Genomic DNA, 26,678 nt, shown 5'->3' with positions numbered 1-26,678 from the left:
ACCAGCTACAAGAATAGTAGTCACTTTTTTTTTGCCCTTTCCTCATCACATTTTTAGAATTGACAAAAGCTTCTATAACTATTAAGAAAGCAAAGCAAAATTAAATACATTATTCTAAAATATTAAAGCATTTAAAAAACTGCTAGCCATTTTCAAGAAGCACTTCCTGCAGCTATTGCAAATTATTTTATTTTCAAAGCAAAAAGAAACACATTTTATTTGAAAGCTCTGAAGTAGCTTTAGAAAACCTACAAAAGATCGAGAACTTTGATCAAGTAGCCACAGAGAATATTCTGTCTTAAACATTACAATGAAAAGAAAAAAGAGGGGGGAAAAAAACAATTGCTAATTATCATCTTGGTAACATTTCTAAGCAGACTGGCAAAACCAAAAGATTAAGTGACTGTGTCAAACGAAAGACTAAGTATCACTCCTTTATATACTAATTCATAAACACTACAAAACCTAAAGAACATTTTTAATAGCTCCTCTAAGTATTTAAAACTTTGGTCACAAACTGGAGAATCTTTCAGCTAACTGATAAGCATGTATCTTCATAACGTATAAAATGAACTTTCATGTACAAGCATAGGATTCAAACTTTCCCCAAAACTGTGCACTAACTACTGGTTTGGAATTCCCATGCAAAAGCAAGAGAAAGGAAAATTATAAGAGAATGTAACATGACTTGGATCATAGTGAGCACAGGTCCATATAGAGAGGACTAGTCAGTTTTGAGCATTGTCTGTAAAAAAACAAATAAACAAACAAAAACAAATAAAATAAAATTTAAAAAAAAACACCAAAAAAATCCCCCCAAAAATCCCAAACCCAGACTGAAAACATACCTTCTGACAAATCCTATTTGGTAATTTGCTTCTGAATATTTGGAATGAGGAAGGCTTTGATTATCAGTGATGAGGACTGACAGAAAATTTTGTTTTCAACTTAGATGTTTCAACAGAATACCTTTCTACTTCTGCCCTTGAGGAGTAGGAGTATGTATCAGCATAAAGCTTATGTATTTCTGGAGGAGTGCAAAACAAACAAACTTGTAAGCCATGTACACACAATTAGTTTGCAAACATTAGCATTAATGAAGCCTGCTTTGCCCTGAATGCACATACCATGGCAAGAGACTTCATGCCTGACACAGAAATCAGAATGTGTTGCTGCTGCTTGGATTTCCAGTACCTAAAGAGGTGCTCCTGAATTATTTTTCTCTCAGGGAAGCTTGCCTCTTCTCTATTCCTATTACAATTTTAATGAAGCTTTTAAGTGCTTCAACTTTGAGAACACTGTTCCTCTGCCAAATTGGCTTCTCCTTGACTGATGGAAACTAAAGTAAGTAGAAAGGCGGACAGAAATTCCAAGCATATTAATGCAATCTTTATGTCTTTTAAAATACATTTACACTAAAACTTGTTTCTGAGACATCATCATCCAGAGATTGTTAACTTGCTAAAGATCATATGTGAGATAGAAAATTAGCAAATTTTATTTATAGTTCAGGAATATCAAACCTATTTTCTGTCACCTTATGATCTGTGCTAAATTTTGGCCTAACCAACATTTATAGCTAGGCTATAAATTCGAGAAGTAAGTTTGGAACTAACATCTGTTTGTTGAGGCCACTTTAGGAGGATACTGGGAAGAAAGTATTAAAAATGTTATTTTGTTGAATAGGTAGGGAGAAGTCAACAGTGAGACATAAAAAATTTCCAAGTTTCAAGTTTTATCAGGAAGAGTTCTGAAATTAAATTCCTTCTAGAGTACAAACTAGAACTTGAAGAATTAGAAATGGAAGATACTCAGAAGGAAACACAATTATGCTAATCACTTGTAATTGCCAGACGTGGGGTTTAATATTTTTGTTTCTCTGACTCATAGCAAATTACCTGCTTCCAGTACTTGGCATCCTAAGTGTGTCAGAAGAAAGCTCCTAAATGTGTTGCCCCCTGGCCCCTCCACATAAGGAATTCTGCTGCTAAACCAGTCCATTCCCTTGATTCCTGGAGCCCCCAGTGATTGTGACAGACATCCTGGTACCCCTTACAGGGCTGGGCTGACAGGACGATACTTTCCTGGTTCATGCCTGAAATGTGCTACCAGCAGTCACATGTGCACTTACAGATTAGACACTGGAACTGTCAGCTTATCTTTTCCCACTGAGTTTTTTTAAGCTATCTCAGTGATGTAGATCTCAACAAGCTTTATCCTTGCTTGCTAATTGAGAAGTGCCCTGGGGTCTGAAGACTGCATTACAAATATAGTGACTGATCAACTTTCATTAATGATGCTACTACCTTCAGACTCACAAGTCTGGTTTTGAAGTGGTATCATACAAAAGGTAGTTCACAGAACAGAAGGCAGGGTACTTCAGCTTTCTGTAAAAATATATCATAACATTTACTAATTTTGAGGGATGATATTTTCCCTTTTTGGATTGACAGGTGGAGGAAGTGGGAATCTCCCGGTGCTTCACACATGTTTTTATGATTTACTTGACAGGAGAGAGACACGACAGTGTAACTTTCTGAGAAGTTGGTTATATCCAGAGATAAACAATAAAATATTAAAATGTGCTGAAAGTTCTTCAGCTTATCCCCTGAACTTAAAAAAAAAATCTGCTGTCATTCAATTGTCTAGGCATTCTAATCCGTTGTTAACATTTCCCTAAATAACAGTTCACAGTATAAAGATTGGTCAAATATACATTCTTAAATCCTTCTTTCTAATAAGACACTCTACTAGACCTAGAGAGCAACATACATACTGTTCAGTCTCACTGACAAAGTAACTCTTCACATGGTTAAGAGATCTGTGGGCAATTAGCACGTCTTTCAGGTTCAGTGACTTTTTCCTACTTCATTTCCTTGCTGGAATTTTAAAGATGACATATTTAGATAAGACTTTAAACGTTTTTGCTTTAGGTTATCATTGACCACTCTAAAGAATAAAAGGCTGGGTCCTTGGGAGAGTACAGAGCTAACATGAGAGCAACTGGGTTTTGTCTTTCCTAAAAGAAAGCTTTCTGTGGGAAATTTACAGTCTTGGCACATATAATTTAATAATATTTAGGTTTGGCCTGTATTGTTCTTCTAAAGCAAACGGCTATTCTGCAGAAACTAGTTAAATAGAAGTCTTGTTCACATCTTGGCCTGATCTGTTGCATGTTTATGAGAGAGTCTGGACTGACATATCTTCCAATATGCTTCTACAGATAACATGTATTTACACCTCTCTTTTCTTATGATTTACATTTTCATAGGACATGCTTCTTTAACAAAGCATGAAGGTAAAAACAAAATCTTAAGATATCAGAGTATGAATTAGGAACACATTATACTTCCACAATTTATCTATTTATTTCTGTCCCGATAATGAACCTTTCCGATCTGGCTCTGTTCACGCCTTTTAGGCTTCCATTTTTATTTGAAGGAATATTCTGACAAACTGGTGTTAGAGTTTCATTCCTTGCTAGAGAACATGAAAGAAAGTCCCTTCAAGAATTATGTTTCTATTATTCAACTATTTACAAATTAACAGTGAACTGTCATCACCATGACAAACCTGCTTTTTTTTTCTGGCTACTCGTATTTAAAAAAAATTAATAAAAGCATGTAACAATTTTATGCTGTATTTGCCTGGTTTCTAACTTTTTTTACCCATGATTATCTCATGTGGAGAAAATACCAAAAAACAGTTTTAGCTTTTAAACATGAAAATGTTATACACCAAGAAATAATTTCAATCTTGCATTATGGCAGAATGACATAGCCCACAGAATCTACTTCAATGACAGTTTCTCTTTTACCAAAGCAAACAGATATATTCAGGTTGAATTCATTGATCCTTATCTTCAGGAAGATATGGCAGGACACGCTTTCACAACTGGCATCTTCAAATTCCTCTTCTAACATTTGGCTTGTATTTTGCAACACCACCACCCAAAATTTCTTTACACAGTTGTCCTTTTTTCAAAAAAAATCCCTTGCAATAACTAGCACTTCCTTCAAACAAATTTCCATATCCATTTTTCTAATCAATTTTTGGTAGTAGTTCCTAAATGGCTGCATATATCCTCATAAAACACAGGACTATAAACCCTCTTTAATGCAATCCCAAGGGCAGTCTTCTGAAGTAACAGCTAATAGCATAAGTTAGAAATACTTTGAAACATTAAGTGGAAGATAGGAATGGCAAAGCTGTATGCTGACTTTAGCTATGGTAATTATTTCTTATACCTGAGTGAACATCTGTGATCATTAGTTGTAGATTACAATTTCTCAGAAGCATATCACTGATTTCTTAAAGCCACTTTGAAATTGCACATCATTAAAATTAGGTCCTCCTTCCAGTTCCAAATGTGTATTTGAGCTCAACAGAGCACCTGTTAAAGAAGCATTTGGCATCATAAAAATTGCAGCAGATGGGCAAGGAGCAAAGAGGCACAGGGGTTGAATATAGTATGTCAAAATAAAAAAAAAAAAATCCCTGTACCCTTTTCAGATCCTCTGTTCTAGTAAAAGGACAACATACAGAACCACAGAATATGCTGTGGGAACCCACATATGGGAAGGGACCCACAAGCATCAGTATCACCTCTTAGCCCTGCACAAAATTATCCTCAAGAGTCACACCATGTGCCTGTTGTCCAAATGCTTCTTGAACTCTGTCATGGTTGGCGCTGTCACCACTTCCCTGGGGAGCCTGCTCCAATGCCCAACCACCCTCTGGGTGAAGAACCTTTTCCTCACATCCAGCCCAAACCTCCCTGACACAGCTTCAAGCCATTCCCTCAGGTCCTGTCACTGGGCACCACAGAGATCAGTGCCTGCCCCTTCTCTTCCCCTCATGAGGAAGTTCTAGACTTCAGTGAGGTCTCCCCTCAGCCTCCTCCAGGCTGAAGAGACCAAGTGACCTCTGCTGCTCCTCATACGGCTTCATTCAAGGCTCTTCATCATCTTTGTTGCCATCCTTTGGATGCTCTCTAATAGATTAAGATCTTTCTTATATCATGGCACCCAAAACTACCCCCAGCACTCAAGGTGAGGCTGCCCCAGTGCAGAGCAGAGGGGACAGTCCCCTCCCTTGCCCGGCTGTGATGCTGTGCCTGATGTCCCCAGGGACAGGGCTGGCCCTCCTGGCTGCCAGGGCACTTACACCTAAGGAGGCTTTCACAAGGATTCTGTATTTCTGCAATTAGCAATTGGCTGTAGCATCCAGCTACTGGCAGAATGTATCAGCTTACCAGAAAAACTACACACAGAAAACGTGACAGACTTAAATTTTCACAACTACTGACAGTATCAACAGGGGGGGAAAATGAGGAAAAAAATTACTTATTTCCTTTAATGCACAGAAAAATTAGCTTCCTTAACAAAGACTTCCAGTATTTCTAGTTAGAAAATTTTGGAGCCATTTTGCTGCATCTCTTCATGTTGACAGGGCTGGAGGAAGTCTGTTGATATGAAGCAATATGGCTTTGGGACTCACAAAAAGGTTAAGCCTGCATTTTCAGACACGTACATTTGGGGTTCTTTTAAATATCTTTTTTTAGAAAAAAAATACTAGCATTTTAAATTATTCATGTATCACAGTAATATAACATTTAATCAAAATACTGTAACCATGCCCAGAGGATGAAGCAGGAAAGTAATGCACCTGACAGATGGATTTATAAAGCTCTCCCTGAAGGTTTGAAGCTGTCTGCTACACTACAAGCAAAACAAGTAACTGTATTAAAACATTAATTTATTACCCCATGGAGGCAGTATGTTGGTTGCTAACCACCAATGCCATGGAATGGAAGGTCACATATCAAAAAAGATTTTCGAAAATTTCACTTTTCATTACTCTGCCAAAATTTACAAGAAAAAGTACAAACACTGCATGCAATAAGGACAAAGGAAAGGAGCTATATCATCTGGCTGATAAGAACAATTCTGCTGACTAATACAGAGATATTTGACCTGTATAGGTTCCCAATCAATGTGCTTTTTTTTCTACCCTTACTTTCTCCCTTTTTTCTTTATAAATTCAGCAGATAGTCCAAAGACTTGGACTTAAGCAGGCACTGAAATTCTTTCATTCTAAAGATCACAGGAAGAAAACCAAACATTTTAATTAAGATTGGTATAGACCTGAAGCTAAAAACATTGAGCAATAAGGACTAAGTCAAAGAGCACTGTCTTCATTAATAAATCTACTAATAAATCTCTGCTGCTTCAGAGTAAGGTTTGAATCTCACACTGAATTAATTTCCATTAGAAAATGAGGCTATAACTGAAGGAGCTATCTATGCCAGGTAGCTCTTACACAGACATACCACCCCCTTACTGGATGTAGATCTGCACTCACAAATGAGTCAGGCAGATTAACAGTGAAGAAGGTACCCTGACACCTGTGTCTTCAATATTTCACCTAATGATGCCAGGGGTAATTATCAGAGCACAGAGGAGCCATCTGGGTATTTCAGAGCCTTGGAGACCAACCTGAGAGCACAAGGACACACCAATCCTTTTTGTTTCACTGTGACCACAGACTGCTGGCAATGTGCCATACCATGAGCAGGGCTGTGCCAAGGCAGAAATGGTGATTTAATAGGATCTACAGCTAATATAGTACCATATGTATTGTGATCTATGCTGGAGTGCAAACAATTTTCTGGTCTGAAAATTAAAAAAATCCACCTTTTTTAAATCCATCCAAGTGGCATTTAGAAATCACATCTTCAAAATACATCAACACAGACCTATCAAACCAATAATTAAAATATAAATAGATATTAATTGTGCTTGGTCTTTTATTGTTGGGTTTTTTCCCCAAAAAAAATGGGTTACATATAGTACCTAAAGTGTAACTGCAGGTAAGAAGTAGGATTATAGATATCAAGTAATCTGCCACAACTGCAGCCAGGACAGTTTTATCTGAAAGTATCCTAACATCGAGTGAGAAGCACAATTTTGAGCAAGAGAGGAATTTTTCTTTCCTCTTTTCAAACTTCAGTATTAGAGATGAAATCCTGAAAAGATTTATTCTACATATTTGCAAAACACAAAGCAAATCAGAACTTTCCATCGTTTACCTCTAAATAATTAACACTTCCTTCTTATTTTGAAAGGCCTGAGATGACAATAGTGCTATCTTATTTTGACTACAAGGTGTCCTGATAAAGAGAGGGCTCATAAAAAACTTAGGTCAAATTATAAAACTAGCAGATATGTACCATTTGACCAGCTTCAAACTTTGTGCACTAGTATCAGTCTAGTATGATGCAGCCAAGGGCTCTACCCACTTACCTTGCCTTTAAATCCATTTTTGCAGTCTGTACCAAGGTCCCTAAAGTTAGCCAGCTTTTACAGAAGTTGACTGAAAAAATTAATTGTACTCTCCCAAGCAAAAATGTCACTACCACAATGAAGATACATGGAGGAGGGGTGGTTGGGGGTTTTTTGTTTGAGGGAATTTTTTAATTTTGTTTTTTGGGGAGATTTTTTTTCTTTTCTAGGTTAGTGTGAGGAGGGTTGGGTTGGCATGGTATTGTACGTATGTGAATCAGCAAGAGATCAGAGGAGGTGCAAAGAAAGCAAGGTAAAAATATATATTATGCAGGTATCTTCTAGCTGAAAGGTGTTTCAAACTGGAATAAAGATACATAGTTGGGAAATTTTTGTTCTGGAAGAAATTATTCTTGGGATTTTGTTTAAAACTAAACAGGATTGCATAATCATGGAACCTGGTATCTTTCAATCCATATTCTCAAGCAGAATTACCCAGGAAATGTCAAGTTCTTGGCCAACAGCTCAGATCAGAAGAGGTAATTGCTTAAACCAAGAAACAAAGAAAAATCACTCCACAAGATCACTCACACTGACTTTCCACAGATTTCAAATTACAAACACCAAAAATGCTACACATGAAATAGTCCAAAGAAGGAAGAATTAAAGTCTAAAAAATAGGCATTTATTTTCTTTTAAAACTTGTGAGAGCTATTTTGTGGTGATGTTTTGCTACTTTTAATAATGTTTTAAAGAGAAAAGTTTCCAAGTATAGAGACAGACCTATAATAAACATATATTCTAGGAATAAACCATAATCCCAAAATCCATACTAAATGAACATTGCTATTGCTGCAACCTTCATTGTACTCTACAGGAATACAAGCTGCCCAGGATACTTCTAAAACATGCAGACTAAAACATGCAAAAAACTTTATCCATAAACCCCAAACTCCTGTTTTCTGGGAGAGGAAGAATTTACAGAGACTCAGTACAATTCTACCCCCTCTTTTCCCTTGCTCCCTCATTGCCTTTATTAACTCAGTATGTCCCCACACTCACTTTAAAGACTTTGTTGCTATGGGAATTTATTTCCATATTTTATTGTCAAGGAGAAAAACAAGACTTTGGTGATTAAATGTCACAGAAGCTCTGACTTTTGTACAACCTAATCAAATCTACAGCCTTAAAAAAAAAATCTGTGTATGTGTTTGAAAGCCTTAGAGTTCTGATCGTAAAAAGGTACATATGTTCTACCTGGCATTTAAATGCCAAGTACAAAAATTCTCTCTCCCTTCCCCCAAAACCTTCTGGATAATTTTTAACATAATTTCCACATGTGCACTTTCAATTAGTTTCCTAGAAAATCAAGAATAAAACATAATTTGTTTTCCCTTTCTCCCAGTGAGAACTTCCCACTGTATCAAGCGATTCTTCTCTTTTATAAATGACATTCAAGGTTGGTGAAGCTGGAAATTCACCTGGCAGTAACTGACCCATAAAGACAACTACAAAATTGCAAGCATGGGTTCCTTCCCTCCTCATAGCTAATATATAATGCAGGTGGAAAAAAAAATATATGCAATAGGTACAAAATATTGTTCAGTTCCTCCAGTAAATATGCCAAAAAGTGTTTGCTGTCTTCTATCACTGGCTGTTTCCACTGTAAACATCATACACTTGTACTTTCCCCCTTTTTAATATTGTAACTGTCTACATAAGTTAATGTTTAGAACCACTCACTTGGAAGGAGCATGTATGTAATCATTAAGTCATTACAATTTAAATAAAACTGAGCATAAGCCAGAAAATTCAAAATTAAACCTAACATCAGAAAAACTTTCCCTTGTGGCTCAGGGTTTGTGTATGGTTCTGCTCCTTCAAAAGAAGCTCTCTCAAGTTCTCAAGTAGAGCTCATGTTCACAAGCAGAGCTCATGTTCATGTACCAGGAAGGCCCTCTTTCTTGGGCAGGACTCTAGGAACACAACTGAAAATGCAGCTCTATAGATCAGACTCAGGCAATGCTGTCAGAGGACTACCGTGCTAAAACTTGGATGACCACAGTTAAAATGCTCAAAAAATCTGGAGCCTGACCTTCACACTCTAAGCAGCCTTATCTTTCCCCAAGGTGCTGAAACAAACTGCTGAAAGTCAGAACTCAGAGCATCCAGAAGCTGCACCTGCTTCCTAATCTATAGGATTCTGATTGAGGACATAATTCCAGGTTTTTCCTCTTCTGGCACTATTATTGTATGCCCTGACTTCTGGGAGCAAGAGGTTTAGCTTCCTATTTACCTGTGATTGACCAAGTGCAATGGGTACATTAGGTAAAGCTCGCCAGGAGCTACAAGCATTCCACACTCCATCAAACCAGGACATTAAGAAGCCAATCTAAAATACTTGTGAATGAACACACAGGCACAGGTATAAACTTTCTGTGTGGCATTTAACAAACACAGTCCATACCTGATGAACACAACCATGAATGAATGCATTTTAACCATGGCACTAAACCAGGTTTAAGCAGAAAGGTGTAATTCCTGAGGGAAATCTGCACAGAAGGAATTACACCAGGAAATGCTTAACTCATTAAAACACCACTGAGCTGTAGCACTGTATGGTGTTTTTCCCATTCTGCGGCCAGTGCCTGGTCAACTGACCCATGGGAGAAGCAGAGCCAGAGGGGAAAGGAACACTGTTTTCTAGCTAGTGAACAAATAGGAAACTTGAGATAGGCCAAAGCTACATATATTTCTTATCCCTCAAAGTTTGCAGAAACCAAGTCTCCTTATCACAGCAAAAAATACATGTAAGTATTAAGCATTGACTAACCATACCAAAAAGCATGAAATTTAACTGTTCTTTAATACTGATATCTTAAACAGGAATGTTTTCAGCTTCTGGGGAAACAGTTTTAGAGAGTTTCTTTAATTAGGGAGATAACTAATCACTAAAATGAAGAAAAACCTACATCTGAAATAATGCCTAATATTCTGAAATTCCGTTGTTAGACAATATGATAGGCTTGGTGCTTTCAACTGATTCCTTAAATATTATGAAAACATTAAAAAACAGGAGAGTAACATTTTCTGATTGGTATTATTTGCAAAGATTTTGTAGAGTCAAAAATAACGAGCTGTCCAATACCCTGTAATTAAAAACCACCATGAAAAAGTCCTGCTGCTGATGTCAGTAACTGGCATGCAACCTCAGAATGAAAGACAAGTGCTAACAAAAAGAAAAACTATGAAAAGCCTGTGGAAACTTTCTTACCTTGTCCTTCTTAAAAGAGATCCCTTTTAAGCCAGGGAGAATGTGCTGGTTTTGTCTGGGATAGAGTTAATGTTCTTCATAGTTAGAATGGGGCTATGTTTTGGATTTGTGCTGGAAACAGTGTTGATGTCACAGGGATGTTTTAGCTATTGCTGAGCAGTGCTCACACAGCATCAAGGTTCTTTCTACCCCTCACACTGCCCCACCAGTGAGGAGCTGGGAGGGGGCACAGCCAGGACAGCTGGTCACTGGGATGTTTCAGACATAAAGCATCACACTCAGCATTTAAAGCTATGGGAAGAAGCAGGAAGGGACAGATATTCGAAGTGATGGTCTTCCCAAGGAAGGGCAGTGCATGATAGAGCCCTGCCCTCCTGGACGTGGCTGAACACCTTCCTACCCATGGGAACCAGTGAATGAATTCCTTGATTTGTTGGCACACACAGCTTCTGCTTTACCTATCAAAGTACCTTCACCTCAGTCTCTGAGTTTTCCCCTCCCCCAGCCTAAGGGGAGGGAGTGAGCAAGCAGCCCTGTGGGTATACCACAACAGGGAAGAATGGAGCAGCACAGCAACTTTGTATGCTACCATGCGGTATAATCTTACGCAGGACTGAAGAGAGTAACAACCTTTCTCTGGCAAACTAACCTCTCCAGTAAACTGAAGGTTCTCCACAGTTCCTGTAAATATGAAAAGGTGTCTCTCTCTTTTTTTATTTACTTATTTATTAAAGAAGACTTTGCCTTTTTCGTCCTTCTAGAGAAGCATTCTCAAATACAGGCTCCTAAATATTACTGTAGACTTCAAGTGGATAGATAAAAGTAATGGGGATTTTAGTGGCAATTCCAATGAAGACATTACAGCTTTAATATTAAAATATAATCCGTATTATGCCAGTGTCAGCGACTTCAGCAAGACATCTTATGATTCTTCATTTTTCACAAGATACAACTCTGATAAATTTGCCTTAAGATGCTGTATTTCTGTCATACGTGATCTGTTCTAGTGGCTTAAATCACCCCATGAAAATATTTTCAGGAAACAAGAGCTATTTATACATATTGATGTCCAATTCAGTACCACTCCACCAACATCACAGGGACCTGCAGGAGATCAATATCTCTGAGCAGATAGTGGAGGCCAATCTTGCTTTTCTTATTTCAGGATCAAACAGAAAAGCAGCATGGAGCTGTGGGAACTACAGGAAACAGCAGTATTAGCTACTTGAAATTGTCAGGGGAGAAGTAAACTGGAAAAAGCTTATTTTGTCTAGGAAATATCTGGTGAGGGGAGTGATGGTCAAGACCACACAGGCCTCATGCTGTTGCCATCCAGCAGAGTGAAGACAAAAGCATCAGGCTGGCTCATCCCCAAATATGAGCAATGTATGCGCAGGCACATTCGTCTCACCGTTTTCAGCGTTTTGTACAGCCTTAAAGCTGACAGGAAAATTAACCCCCAGCTGACTACTACAGAATGAGAGACACTAGGGATAAACAGGGCCCCAGCTGGCAATGGAGCCCCCAATCTCTTCCAGAGTTCTGGAAATGCTAAGGGTTACCCAGCCCACAAACACAATATTTAACAGCTCAGTGCACTTGAATATGTGACTCTTGTTAGGCAAAATGAACCCTGTGAAAGGTCAAGTCATGTTTTGAAGCTGTAAGCTATTTATTATTTTTAACTGGAACAAAAGCAGTCTCTGTGAAAAGCATATTTACTAAATATCTGACTCCAAGGATGAAGGCTGTCCTGCAAGGGAGTAGCTGCTGTCATAACAGCCTAAACATTGTAAATACTACACTTCAAAGACATGGAGACAAGACTGGACCATGCCCATCCAAAAGAGAAATAACTTACAAAATAATAGGTTGTGCCAAAATATCAAGACCTCTGGGTGAGTTCAGCACAATAAATTCCTTAGATGGTGGAAAAAGAGCAGAAATTAAACCATCAAGTTGGATTTTAAATAATGACAAAACATTACTGCAAAACAGCATAACTTGCAAATGGAGAAGAAATGAGTAATAAGCAACACTGACTACTACATTACTAAGGCTTTAGAGCTCCTCAGAAGAGAAGGATAAAACTGCAAATTTAAATCAAGAGCAGCATTTTGTTTTGACACTGCTTTTCAAAGCACAATAGTTCTAAAAGTAGCAACTTCAAAGACTAAAGAATGCAGAAAGTGGCCTACTTGAAGTTTAGAGTGTTCTCAAAAATCAGTAGCTTTATCTAATGCCCAGCAGCATATCACCCACAACTAAGACCATTCCAAGACCATAAAAGAAAGTAGAGTTTTATAAAACATGGTTTGGTGGTTGACCACATCATCCATGGAGGCCCCAGGTTTACATCATTACCTTAAATAAAATATAGGCCTCCAATAAAATTGCCTTTTACAAAACCAATACTGTTCTAATAACACAGGAGGCTAGATAATGCATCCTGCAATCCAATTTGTGGTTCATGTTAAGCTATAGACGCCAAAAACTAATTCCACATGTGAGACAGACCTCCCGGAGGGAGATTTTCATCAAATACGTGATGGGAAAAGATACATTTCCCTATTTTGGTATAACAAACTCCCTGTACTAACAATATGTTGATCTGGTAAAATGTTACTGTATTGTAGCAGTGCAACATTAGTAGAAGTTACATCTGGTTTAGTTATTTCTGTACAGCAGTTTGTATACATAAGCCACAGAGCAATAAATACTTTCTCATTACCGTTATATTAAAAATGAGCTCTAAATGCATTTGCCCATCTTTTTAACTGCTAATGTTATTCAGATCCACTCGCACTTTAAAAAAAAAAAAAACAACGAAGCAAACAAAAGAAAACCTAAAAACCCACAAGATGTAAAAGGAGCAGCACAGCAGGTTTTGTATTAGCTTTCTACTATTAACTGGACAGAAGACTGTTGATTAATGCTTCTGCACTCAAGCTGAATATTGCAAGCACAAAACAATTAAGCCTCTATATTTGCACATTCTTCTGTAATAACAAACTTGATCACAGCTCTCTCCCATATTCAAGCTCTCCCTCCCAGTCCTACACCTCTGGTGGTTTAGCTTGCACAACTCCAGCTGCTGACAGGTACAATCTCTGATACCTATCACACCTGACAACTCAATCAACCTGCATACCTGCTATGCAACTTGCACTGGAAATTACTCAAGCTCTAGAATCCTGAAAAATAAAACAAGTCTAACTTATTTCCACAATGAATGCTTTACCCTAGTAGAACGCCACTTTTTCAATTACTCTTGTTTCAGACAACTCATTTATGACAGCAATAAATATAATTCTATCAAAATCTTCTGACTCAAAGACAGTGAATACCTTCTTGTCAGCCAATTGGAATAAAATAGAGCTAACAAAATGAAATGGAGTCCAGACTGACAACTTTCCCAGAGTGAGAGCATCACAGGCAGACAGGAATACAAGACCTGGCAGCAGAAAAAAAACCCCAGCAGCCAAGTTCTACTAAATAACCAATACACAGATGACAGAAAAAAGAGATGGATTGTTTAATAAGTGGCTACAATATAAATTTTTAAGATGCTTCGAGAATAGCTTCTAAATAAGGGGCAGCATTAATCTGCTAAAACAGTGGTCCAATTTTGCAGCTACCTTGTTTAGAACCCCTGCCAATCTACTCAAATTGCACTGGGATGTTTTAATGCTCTTGATGTGACAAATCAGGATGCACATGATAACTGACTTGTGTACTAGCCATCATTTTATATCATTGGATACTTGGCCCAAAGATAAGAAGACAATGGAAAAAAATAGGCTTCTCACCCAATACCATATCCAACCATCAGCTGGAGCATTCTTCAAGTTGCTTGTATCAGCTCATACTTTACTGACCATCCTGAAGATGGTGAGTAGTTTCACTATTCCTTAAATATAAATAATTGTGTCTCAGTTTCCCCAGTGGTATATTCTAGAAAACATCATAGTTTTCAAAGTCAAAAGCCATAGTCTGGCAGCATACAAGCCCAGGTCCTTAACCAGCCACTCCCCCAAACCCATCTCTCTCCATCCCTTGTTTCCATGCCTACAGTGCATCTTTCCTCTCACTGCTAGTCAGTACAGCTATCTGTAGGGCAATGACAAGGACTGAATATAATTGAACTGATCTGATCCAGCTTTAAAGTAACTCCTAAAAGATGTATCTGGGATATTTGGGGTCAGGGGTGTAGTGCTTAAAGGTTATTTTTTTACCTGCATTTCCTCTCAGTTCAGTTTGCAGCACAGCCTAGGAAACAGCTATATTAGCTCAGCTGGACAGGGCTGAGCTAAAGGTCAGGCAGATTGAAAGGGATAGGACCTTTCTACTGTTCCATTACAAAGCATTCAGTTACTGCTTACTTAGGTAGTACAGGCTTCAGCTGACCAACTTTTAAATTATTTTCTCTTCTTCCTTGGCTTCATTCTACACTTTTGCCCTCCATCACACTGCAAAAGACTACAACTTTTTCCTCAACTGACGTTTTTGATGTCTTTTTTTTTTCCCCTTTCTCCTGAAGTTGCTCTCTCCCAATATTACACTACGAAAACATGAAGAACAAATTCCAGAACAGGTACATGGAAACAATTCTTTCTAATTTTTTCAGGCTGAGCAGCCCTCAGCTTGAACATATATGCAAGAAACATGCAGCCTAGTAATTTAGTGAATTAAAAAATGCATTTCTGGCCAATTAATTGAAATATTCATATTTTCATTCAATATAGTCTTCTCCCCATAAAACTGTCTCCAGCAAAAATCAAATCTCCACAAAGGTCTGTGGAGAGTAAATAGAGAATTACTATTTCTAGCATTATAGATGAAAAATAAATTCCCAAAACACCAGCTTTTTGTCCAAGGCAACTCTGATGCTGGGTGCAAAAAAACCTCACAAGCCAGGCATCCAAATTACGAGCTTCACACATAGGAAGAGAGACTTTGTGTTCAAAAAGTTAGGATGTGGAAGCTTGGATTTCACCTGTGTCATTCAGGTCTCTTCTGGACCAATTTTACTCTGGCCTTGGTGTGGAAAAAGAGGATAAAGGTGAGAACAAGCTTTTCTCAATTAAAAGTCCATCAGAAACATCTGCAAAGATTTTGGGTTTCAGCAATGATTGTTTAATAATAATTTTCTAGATGTTCAGAATTTTCTGTCATATGAATGTTTTTATGACTGTTTAATTAAACAGGATAAGTTAACACCTGAGTTATTAACTAAACTCCTTGAAGCACTTGAAAAAGTCTCATCTTTGTGGCTTTCAGTATAAAACCTGCTGCTGCAGATGTACTTTAAGGAAAAAATAAATGCAACATCTTAATCAGTTTCCTGTTTGCTTCTGCTCAGTGTTAGATGCACAAGGTGCCATACATTGTATACCATACACTATTCGGCTACTGACATTCAGGTCTTACATATGTCATTACACATGAGTAAAAAAACCCAAATATGTGTGTGTATATATACATACAAAATTATTCTTTTTCCATTTTGTCAGAAAAGACCATAATAACTAAGTTAACACCTTAGAGCAATTTAAAAGGAAACTACAAGTGACTAGGTGTTTTGGGATTTTTTTTTACCCTACTACTTTCCTTTTACATTATTAGCTATATCATCTGTACAAACAGAAATTACCACTGCTTTATCAAAAACTATAATTTCTTTTGAATTCATTTGGAAGAGAAAACAAAATTTTCAAATCAAGGTGTTTAAGCAAAGCAATGAAACAAACTACATTTTTGCAATCTACATCTCACTGAAAAATGTAATAACACATCCAAATGAAACACTGTTGTCCTTTTGTCAAGACAGTATTTTTCTGAAAGACAGCCATTTCAAAGAAAAGAAAATTACGTATACTCAGCTTACTCATTCGTACAGCAAATGCTATAAAGGACTCTTGATTTCAACTGGGATTTCTGGGTACGACTAAAATACACAGTTTTGTGAGTGGCAAGCTGGGGGATTTGGTGAGTTTTTTTGTTTGCTTATTTTACTTGTTCGTTCTGGGGAAGAAGTTAAAAAATTGGAAATACTTATTTTATTAAGGCAATAATACTAGGTGATGGAACAAACAGGTGTCAAAGGCATGCACCAAGTTCTATGCATCTCTGTTAAACTAGAACAATGAGAGTTTTATCTTTGCCCCAGGGAGCAAAGCTGATGATATCAGCTGCCTGCCGAACTTGCACGCCTGACCAAACTAAGCTGAGTTTGCAAGATACAAGAGGATAAGAGCACGAACGAATTCTTTGCAAAAGTCAGTCAGATATCCAGTGCTCGACTCAAATATCCAGTGCTTGACAGTAAACAGAATGAGGGAGCTGCTGGAAGTAAGGAAAGTAATTGAAAAAACCCATCCCCAGCATTGAGTAATAGCAGTGGCTAATAGCACATTGCTTAAACAAAATGTAAAAAGACCATACTAAAGCTCTTGAAGTGTTCTGTCAGCGTTAAACATCTGAGCTTATTTTTGGGATTTGACTAAACTACTAAGAATTACTGTGTACTCAAAAACTCACTTAGCTCCTGTTTAAACAGTGAAGGTGCCTCAGAAATAGCTTACCTCAAAGGAGACTCACCTTGTATAAATCAGAAATTATCTGATGCATTTTCAGTCGATGAAATACAAAGATATCGTACACGGCTGAAATGGCCAGAACAGTCACTCCTTGCTCCTTCCACAGCATGCTGCATCCTGCACACAGCCCTGCTCCCAAGATCCAGCCCCAAGTACTTGGTGAGGACCCTCTGGTAGAGCAGTGCTTCATGTAACACATGAGGGAAAGCAGAAAGAAGAGGCAGGCTCCAATATCTGCCCTCCCTACGATCCCTGCTACGGCTTCCGTGTGGATGGGATGAGATGCAAACAGCAGGCCAGCTATCAAGGTCCAGTACCCATCGCCAAAGAGAATCCTGGAGAAGTTTGTGAAAAGGCCAGTGACTGCAGCATGTAAGAGGACATTTACAAGGTGGTAGCCCCATGGGTCCATTCCCCCAACAGCATGGTTAATGCGGAAGGAAAGTGTGCAGAGAGGTCTGTAGGACTTGTGGCTCCCACTGTGAGTAAGCAGCGTCCCCCAAAAGTCATTGTAGAAGATATGGATCCACGGCGTCTCAGGTAAAAGGTCCTGGTTTGTCTTGATAGCTCGACTACAAAAGACAAATAAAAACTTCATTTTAACAGAAGGAAACAGCTACAAACGAAAGGTTGTGAAAATGCAATCACACTGCTACAAGAAAAAAAAAATGGCATTGCTTTGGTGCTGCTTCAATTCAGTTTTGAATTTTAACAGGAGCTGTTAAAAAACGACATATCTATTGACTTCCTTCTAGAGCAAAATTTCCATATAAATTGGCTTTTAAAACATTAGAAACAGACATTACACTGTTTCTGTTAAATTAAAACACCCTTCCAGTGACATTCTTCTGAGTCTAACCCAGGAGTAGTCAGTTAAGACTTGATGAATTGTAATTAAAATGTAAAAGAAATATGAGGATCTTGCAAACGTTATTGTTGAAACAATGGATCCTCCAGTATATCAGAACTAAAACCCCAACTGTCCTTTTATACTGAAATGTTAATTTAGATTTGGGAATGGATTTTGCTAACATAGGTAAACAAAAAATATAGAAGTTGTTAGGAGTGTGTAATTCTCTGCTTCTGGACTGGATCTTCTATGTCTTGTACATATTTTGACTGACACCATTTTCTGCAACACCTTGCAGAAGACAGACAGCAGACTATTTCACATATGAAAATACACTTTCTTTTTAAATTTCTCGTATTTCCAATTGAGGGGAAAAAAAAACATTTTTACATTGTATTAGCTTATGAACTCAAGTCTGTCAGCTTGATTAGAAAAAAAATGCTGCAGCTTTCAGCATTTATGCTTACAACCACACTGGCAAGAACTCATGCCATCCATTAGCAGTCTCCAAGTCTAATTCGTTACTGTAAAAATCTGTCTCCTGTAGTGTTTGTACAAATCCAACGATTTGCATTTAAATTTATGCAGTGGGAGAAGGTGTGAGACCTGCTTAGTGCAAAGAGATGACTAGAATTTAATTAGTTACTTGTATTTAAGCAATTATTTAAAGATGCATTGTTGTTACTACTGAGCTTAACTCATTTAGCATTTATTTTATTAGGGTAATTAAGAATCCAGCCAGCTCAAGACTCTTCTATTCAAAAAACCAAACAAGAGAAATTATTTTTATCTCATTCTCTCTTCAAAACCTCTATCTGCCTTATCAATAAATACCCTCCCATAATTAATATTTTTTCAGTTCAGATGAGGAAGGAAAAAAAAGGTGTGAAACTCAAGCCCACATTTAAAATGCATGACTAATTCATATTCCAAGATTCCTGTCACATTCTCCATTTCCTTAGCACCTGTGAGCAAATCCCACCTCCCCCCCCCCCCCCCTCCTTTTTTTTTTGTGGTATTCATTTCAGGAATGTTCTTGATCTGAGAAGAAAAATGCTCAAAACTGATATATTGCACCACAGAATCTCCGTGCAAATACTCCAAATACCACACAGCTCAGCACTTCCATTGTCCAGAGCATCCTGCTGTAATGCTTTCAGACATGCTTCCTCTTAGCATGTCCTTTTGTCTCTGAGCACATAGAGGTTATAGAGAGGTCACTTTAAATCCTTTAAAGATCTGATGATGCTTTTTAGAATATTTTAAAATTTTCATTTTGACTTCTGCTAACGCAGTGGATTGGGTTGCCTGTATTTGTTTTCCCAACCCCACACACATTTTTCTCATTTTAGGCGAGTCACAAAAGAACACTGGAGGAAAACAAGGTCGTTGTTTCCACATTATTTATCTTGTCCTTCTGTGTTGTCCTTTCTTGAAACCTAATTCCTCTGTTTGTGATTTTCATTTATAGTATAACTCTCAGAACCACTATCAGAAACTTAGGAATTTGGCAAAAATAAAGCAGGTGTCAGGCAAGAAAGAGTTCTTTCTCCGAGAAAAACATAATATGACAGGCTCCCAAAGGCCAAGAATGGCTATCAGATGCCAAGATTTAGAGTTGAAACCCTGAACTGTCAAAGTGTTTTTTCTTGGGGAAACAATACCAAAGTAAGTGGCCACAACATTGCCAGCACAACCACTGTCCTCTGAGGCAAAGCATTCTTCTACAAAGAGCCCAGACAGTTCCCACCTTGTTCCCAGGAAATGGTAGCTTTTAGTATTTATTTTGCCTTCTCTCTAAGGTGATAGTTTTCATGCAGCAGACACTCATACTGAACTCATCCCCACCAAAAGGAAACTGTTTGTATCATAAAGAAACCTAGTGTACATTCCAAAGGCATTAATTCAGTCTAATCTTATTCACGGCTTTAGCAACAAATTTCACGCATCCTTGATCCTTTTCCGTTTAGACCTGTCCATATCAAAAATTAAACAAAGAAACATACAACGAAAAAAGCCCTACACACAACATAAAATCAAAAGGAAGCCCTGAAGATACAGTATTGAACAAACTGCATTTGGGTACAGATTTCAGCAGGCAGTTCTACAATACTCATAGTTTCTTGTGCATGTAAATGCAAGAAATTCTAGTACCTTGCCCATCTTCATGAAGAATACAGAAGCTGACAGTTCCACCTTACTCAGTGTTTAGTCACATCAAATGCTGCATTTTCTATAGAAATGTATGGTTTTCATATGATTCCAAGGGCATTAATGAGCCTTGACAGCCTGACCCCCCCCCACACTGAGGTTCCCACACCCTGCGCACAGTCCCAGGATCTCATGTCAGGTCTCCAAAGCTTTCCCTGATGCCGCCCAGGACCCCATGTGAGTCTCCCAAGGCCATCAGCCGCTGCCCCAGGGACACGTCAGCAGGGCCAGTCTTCAGCTCTCCAGGCTCTACCCTGACAAGAGCCTTGCTGAGCTGAACCTGTATCCCAGCCTGTCCTTGTCCCCAAGGAAGTGCCCAATGCCCAGGGCTTGGGCTGCCCTGGCTCCTGGCTGTGGCAAGGCTCTGCTTTTTCTCTAGTTAGTGAAACACCAAGCCATATATCCTGCTTGGTCTCCAGTTCCAGCAGAAATTCTGAAACCAACACCTCCTCACACTCTGGTAGCAGTGCCAGCTTGTCTCCAGTAAAGCCTCCTGTGCCAGCAGCCACCCTCACTCTCCACAGATAGAAAAATTGTATTAATTGCTGGCTCTGGGATAAAGGAAATTACAAAATGCTGTATTAGACTTGCTTCCAGCTTCACTTACAGTTTACCTTGAGGTTATGTCCTGCAAATTAGTTCAATTTTGCTAATGGGCAAAAGAGAAGCAACTCATCATTCTTTGCCGGAGGTGCGAACTCTGCTCTTGTTAAAAGGCAGCAGGTCACCTGACAAAGTCTTTTCTCAAAATTCCAACACAACTGGCATTTTACTTCCAAGCAGCCTCTGAATAGGGCTGCACACTAAGGCAAGGGCTTGCTTTCTTCAATATGCAATGCTTGCCCATTTCATACATCCCAGGAGAATGGGCTACCTTACTCAGTATACAACAAATGGATATGCTGGGGGCAGGGGGAAGGAAAGGAATTAGATTCAGTTATCAGTTCTTCAGAAATAGAAAGCTGAAAAAAGACAAAAAAATTGTAAAGACAAAATCATAATTTCTAATCCACTTGAAACAATGTTTTTGCCTCCTGCCATAAATCACCTATTTGCCACAGGTCAGTACACACCTTGAGCGCAACTCACTGAGTTCTTATTCATCAAACCTAAAAATGCCAGAGACACATTCACACGTGCACATATACATGCATATGTACAAAAAAAAAAAAAATTCCAGATGTTTTCAAAATTAACAGCTATATGTCCTAAACTTCTGTGCTGGTGTTAAACTGATCCAGGTGTTAACACTAGGGTAAAAAAACAGATGTGACATTCTAAAGTGATTTAAAGAGTTAAGCCTTATATTCAGCTTCAATATTGCTAATGATCCCCATATGCTGAAAACTACCATCAGCATTTGAGGTAGACAACATATTTTAAAGGAAAAGGAAAATTCCCAACTGTGTATGCAGGAAGCCATTGACCAGACATCTCTCACATAAAATAGATAGGCAGTGATGGACTGGCAAGGTTGAACATGGAGGTTCATTGTTGTTTTCCCCGAGTCATTTTTAAACAGTATTAATTTAGTGCTTTTTTTCTTGAATAGCAATGGAAAACACCCTAGGGTATTTTTACAGTGGATATTAATGAGATACCCTAAGGATGCTTTCAAGACTATATGTTACTTACTATATGTTATGGACAACAAGACTGAAAACACAGCCAAGAGCCTACTTGCTTTAGTACAAACAGCTTCACATCCCCAAAACATACAACAGCTAAGTAAATCCTGCAGACTACTTACAGGTTGTTAGGCAGGTAGTGGTCAGAAAGCAGAGAAGTAGAGCTTGTCATACTTGCCTGCAGACTACTATATATATACATATACACACACATACACTGCCTGTATTGACAGGATAAAGTAAAAGTCAGAAAATACTACTTAATATGCAGAGATAAGAAAGTAATAACCTTAAGTGCATGAAAACACATTCATCTAAATGTCTAATTACAGACTCCAGGGAACTATTTGTCATTCTGGTAGAATTCTGGTGACAATTATGTCTGACATGTTGTGTATTAAAGTTCACCTTTCTCAGTTGTTAAAGTGGAATTTACCTTCAAATCCAGCAGGTAGTAAAGTTCTACCCAAGCCACTTCACCAAAAAAAAAAAAAAAAAAAAAAGGACCCACCACAAATAACAACAAAAGAACACCACTCCCTAAAAAAAACAACACCCAAAAATAAAATGCTAAACCACAAACATCTATAGTGTATATCAAGTGTATATCAACTAGGGACACCTGCAGGAGACCAAAATCTGTGCATACTCTGAGTTTTATGTTGCAGGTTTTGTCTCAAAAAAATTTGTTCTTAGGTGAATCTCTAAGGAAAATGTAATAATTCAGGTGTTTTCAGAAAGAAATACTTGGCAAAAACTAGCTAAGTGACATATAGGATCCTGAGGTGCTAACTGGCTCAGAGAATGGGTCTGTACATACAGATTGATGGAAACACCTAGGATCAAGTAATATTTTAAACTAATTAAAGGAAAACATAACATCACAAAAGGGAAATTAGCTTACTAGAACTTTGTATCTAGTTTATTTCTGCCAATAAGGTACTTTTGTAATTGTATAGGAAGATCTGAACTCAGAGCTCAAACACTGAAGACAATATATAGTTTTAAAATAATTCTCCTATCTTATGTGATTACTAGTTAATAGTGAAAGCTATTAACTCTATACATATAGAGTTAGTATAAGACGTCTGAAAAATATGTTAACATATGATTATATTAATTCTGTATTTTGGACTACGAAAGTAATTCTACAGCCAACTTCAATTTAGTACCAGAACAAACAGGAGCTACAAGTAACAAGTCTGTAAATAGTGTTTTACTTGTAAAACTTTATGGATGAGACTTTCCTGAATTAGATATAAACAGAGTGGAAAGATGGATGAGTGAGACAACTGTAACTATACCCTTAGATGATTGCAACCACTGCCAAAAACAAAGACACAAAAATACTAAAGAAAACAAAACAGTAAAATGACAAGGAAAAATAGTAAGAACGCAAAGGTTATAGTCTTATACCACAGTATAAAGACACACAAACTTTTAAAGATTTTTCTGTACTGCACTATGTCTTTAAAAGAAATTGATCTTTTAAAATAAGCAATAACTTGTCCCTTGTTTATTTCCATCACTGACTTTATCTACTGTGGTTTGACTTTGTCTGCCAGTGACTGGCAGTGATCCAGCAGCCCATCAGCTGCACGCTTCTAGACTTCATAATTTTGCAACTAAAGACGCAGGATGTTATTCAAAAGAAGGAAGTGGTGGCAATGCTTACATATAATACTGAATGCTATTAGGAATTGCTTTAACTACACTGAAGCATGCTGCATCTATTGACTTTCTTTTAAAAGAGAGCTTTGAAATCTTTATGTAACTAGAAGTTCAAAACATTTCAGCTACAAGAAGGTCGAGATGGCCTTAAAATTTTTTCCACCCAGAATATAAATATTTCAAAAGCTAAGTGTAAAGGTCTTGAACTCCTTCGCCATTGTACAAGCCTTTCCATTTCTATGTATATCCTCCTATGCGGAAAGAATACAGCCTTAATATTAACACTAAGTGTCCCTCACTCCCCTCAGTTTACAATTTAGCCTGACACAGCAAACACTAAAAGATGGACTATGTGAAATTTGAAACCCTATTTAATTCCAACTGCCTGGCATAGTATTATTTGATTATTCATGCACAGATTAAAAAAAAAAACAAAAAAAAAAAAAAAAAACCCAAAAAAAAAAAAAAAAAAAAAAAACCACAAACAAAAAAAAAAAACAAACAAAAAAAAAAAAACACAAAAAAAAATAATCCCCACAATTGAGGGAAATGAAACAAGTAATTAATACTTTCATATGCTGAACAATGGAACACCATCAGTGTCTTAAGAGGAAGCTGATAAAAATGTAAGGAGAAGAACAGCTCCTGTCTTTGCCTCTGCTCCCTGAGTTTCTTCACCACAGCATGTACCATAGGTCTGTGAAAAGATACTTTCATTCCTAAATCAGAAATGCTTTCTGCTATTCTCACAGCTATTCTACAAGCTAGCTTCACTCCCAACTACACCCTGCAACACAAAATTGCTAATTGTGTTCTTCTGAAACTTCAAGATACTTTGCTTTTACCTGATAAATATTCTTTCAAACATACATCTGAAGTTGTTCTTTAAAACATTCTTCTGTGCCAAACAACTGCCTGGCAATAATTCACAATTTGTTTATTTTATACATGTATGTAATTACAGCTTCTGAAGCATGGTTAGAATTCATAGCTGGAACCTCTACTGCCCTTTTCAAATTTATTTCAGATTATGAAAATGAGCCCAGCAGGCCTTATTGGGTTTACTGTTCTGCAGTACAATACGGCACCACATTATTTCTCTTCCACACTTCCCACTGAAAAAATTAAACATAAATAATGTTTGCCACTCATGACAGTAAGAGGACAGATATTTAAAGGCTTGAGAATATATCAATTAGAGTAAAAATGTTGATATTCTTACCCAAATTAAGAGTATGGATATAAAAGTACTTTTTTGACAGGTTACCTTCTGAATATAAATAAAACCTTTCCAAGACACACATATTTTAAGCCATTATCTGAAAATAGAGACACACATACTGTAGCAGTACAAAAAAAGAGATTATCAGTCACAGAACAGTCCCATGACTATTCACTTCTCTGGTTTTATTCAGTATGTGGCAGACTATGGAGAAAATTAAGCTAAGCAATTTAACTTCAGGAAAACTAATTTTTTCCCCACATTTAATCTATTTTTGTTAGTGCATTTTCAGGAAGTTTGAGGAGATTGTACAGAATTATGTCTAAGCCCATGACTCTTACACACTCTAAAGCCTGAAAGAATTTTTAGGTTCTGATTTTGATTTTTAGGTAGGTACTGAAGAGAATAGCCAGGAACACGTTCCCATACAAATACAAAAATAATAAGTTGAGGAAAAACCACTGAACCACAGCACAACATAGAGACACTCTCCTTTTCTTGTTTTTTGAAGGGGATGAAGGATAAAGAAATGCAATAGGGTTTTAGTGTGTAAGTTTCCTTCTTCAAGTCTTTTATTTTAGCAGTAAAACAACCCTTCATTAAAAAGGGCTGATCTAAACTTAGTTTTACTGGTTTAACTGAAAAATATTACTCGAAATCTAATCAGTGAAAACAATTTGGTGCATTCATATCCACAGAGGCCAATTTAACCTTCAAGCTGTCATTATAACTCATATTGAAGAAATATCCATATTGATGGAGAGGGGGAAAAAACCTAATCACAAAAAAACCAGCTATCCCTCATCATGTTCATGTTATTCATGTAAGAATCAAGTGATTCAGAGAACAGTCATACCCACCTTGGCTTAAATTATCCACAGAATTGCAAGTCCAGACTGTGCCTAAAACTAAACACTAAAAACTATCAGAAATGTGCTCGCTCAAAATTACCACGTCACCAAGAAGTCTCCTCTTCCCTCCCTCCAGCCCCACTACGAGATACATAAATGCACAAAACTAAGTACACCCTGTATCACTTTTCCTACCCAAAGGGTATCATGTTAGCAAATTTGCAGGGCGGGTTGTTTGGGGTTGGGGTTTTTTTAGTAATATTGTACAGAATAAGCATTTTCTATTTAGGTTAAGTCTGTTTTGGTATCTTGGAAACATTGATGCTGAAGCCTTAAAAGACTATTTTGTATAGCAAGAAAGTAGAACTCCTGCATATTTTTTTCTTGCAGTATTGTCCATTTTTAGTATAACAGCCGTCACAAGCTACCCACTTATGTACATAAAAGATTGCCTAGAAATATATTAGCACATTATAAAAGATAATTTTTTAGACAGCAACTTCTGCTTAAAATTTTTTCCCTGAAATCAGTCTGGTCTAAGAAACCAAACAGACACCACTTGTCTTTCAAGTCACTACTATCTTCATAGTCTAGTTTATCAACTTGCCTGATATGCAGGCAATGATGATTGTAGTCATAGTCCCATTTCAAAGGCAGATATTAAATAATAATAAGGGTACGGGAATCCTCCCTGAGGACTACCAAAATTTATTCTGTGTCAGCTACAAAGCCCATCTACACTGTCATGAACCAAGAGATGCACTGCCATTTCAGTGAAATAGTCTTGGGGAAAACACAAAAAGCAAAGCAAGTTTAACTTGATGGAAAAAGCAGCAAGAAATGTTAACATGTAGTTGAGGCTTACATTTCTCTGTGATGATACTTTACTCACCAGTGAATCAACAAAAATACTTTAAGTACCTTCTCAGAGGACTCCAAATTTTAAAAAAATTGCAGTTCTTTTTCTTCCAAGATGCCTATTAATCAAAATTCCTACATAATATATAGAGGGCCTAAAATCTGGCTAGAAAGCATTTGCGATGGAGTTAGACTTTACCTTCAGTCTTTCCCACAGACATGTCAGACAAA

At 37.5% G+C, this 26,678-nt stretch overlaps 1 protein-coding gene across 2 annotated transcripts in view; it reads right to left on the bottom strand.

The window, feature by feature from the left end:
• Positions 1–26,678, bottom strand: part of TMTC2 (transmembrane O-mannosyltransferase targeting cadherins 2) — a 236,123-nt gene that overhangs the window by 117,363 nt on the left and 92,082 nt on the right. The window contains exon 2 of one of the 2 annotated variants that reach the window (XM_041409862.1): positions 17,158–17,728. The exons of the other annotated variant lie outside the window; for it this stretch is intronic. Within the exon in view, the coding sequence (XP_041265796.1) occupies positions 17,158–17,728 (571 nt within the window). The remainder of the gene's footprint in view (positions 1–17,157; positions 17,729–26,678) is intronic. 2 annotated transcript variants of the gene reach the window in all.

This window comes from Onychostruthus taczanowskii, unplaced genomic scaffold (assembly GCF_017590055.1).
Source record: "Onychostruthus taczanowskii isolate IOZ18803 unplaced genomic scaffold, ASM1759005v1 scaffold31, whole genome shotgun sequence".
Taxonomy (NCBI): Eukaryota; Metazoa; Chordata; class Aves; order Passeriformes; family Passeridae; genus Onychostruthus; species Onychostruthus taczanowskii.
Note: the sequence above shows the minus strand (reverse complement) of the source record. Positions and strands in the feature narration are given on the sequence as shown.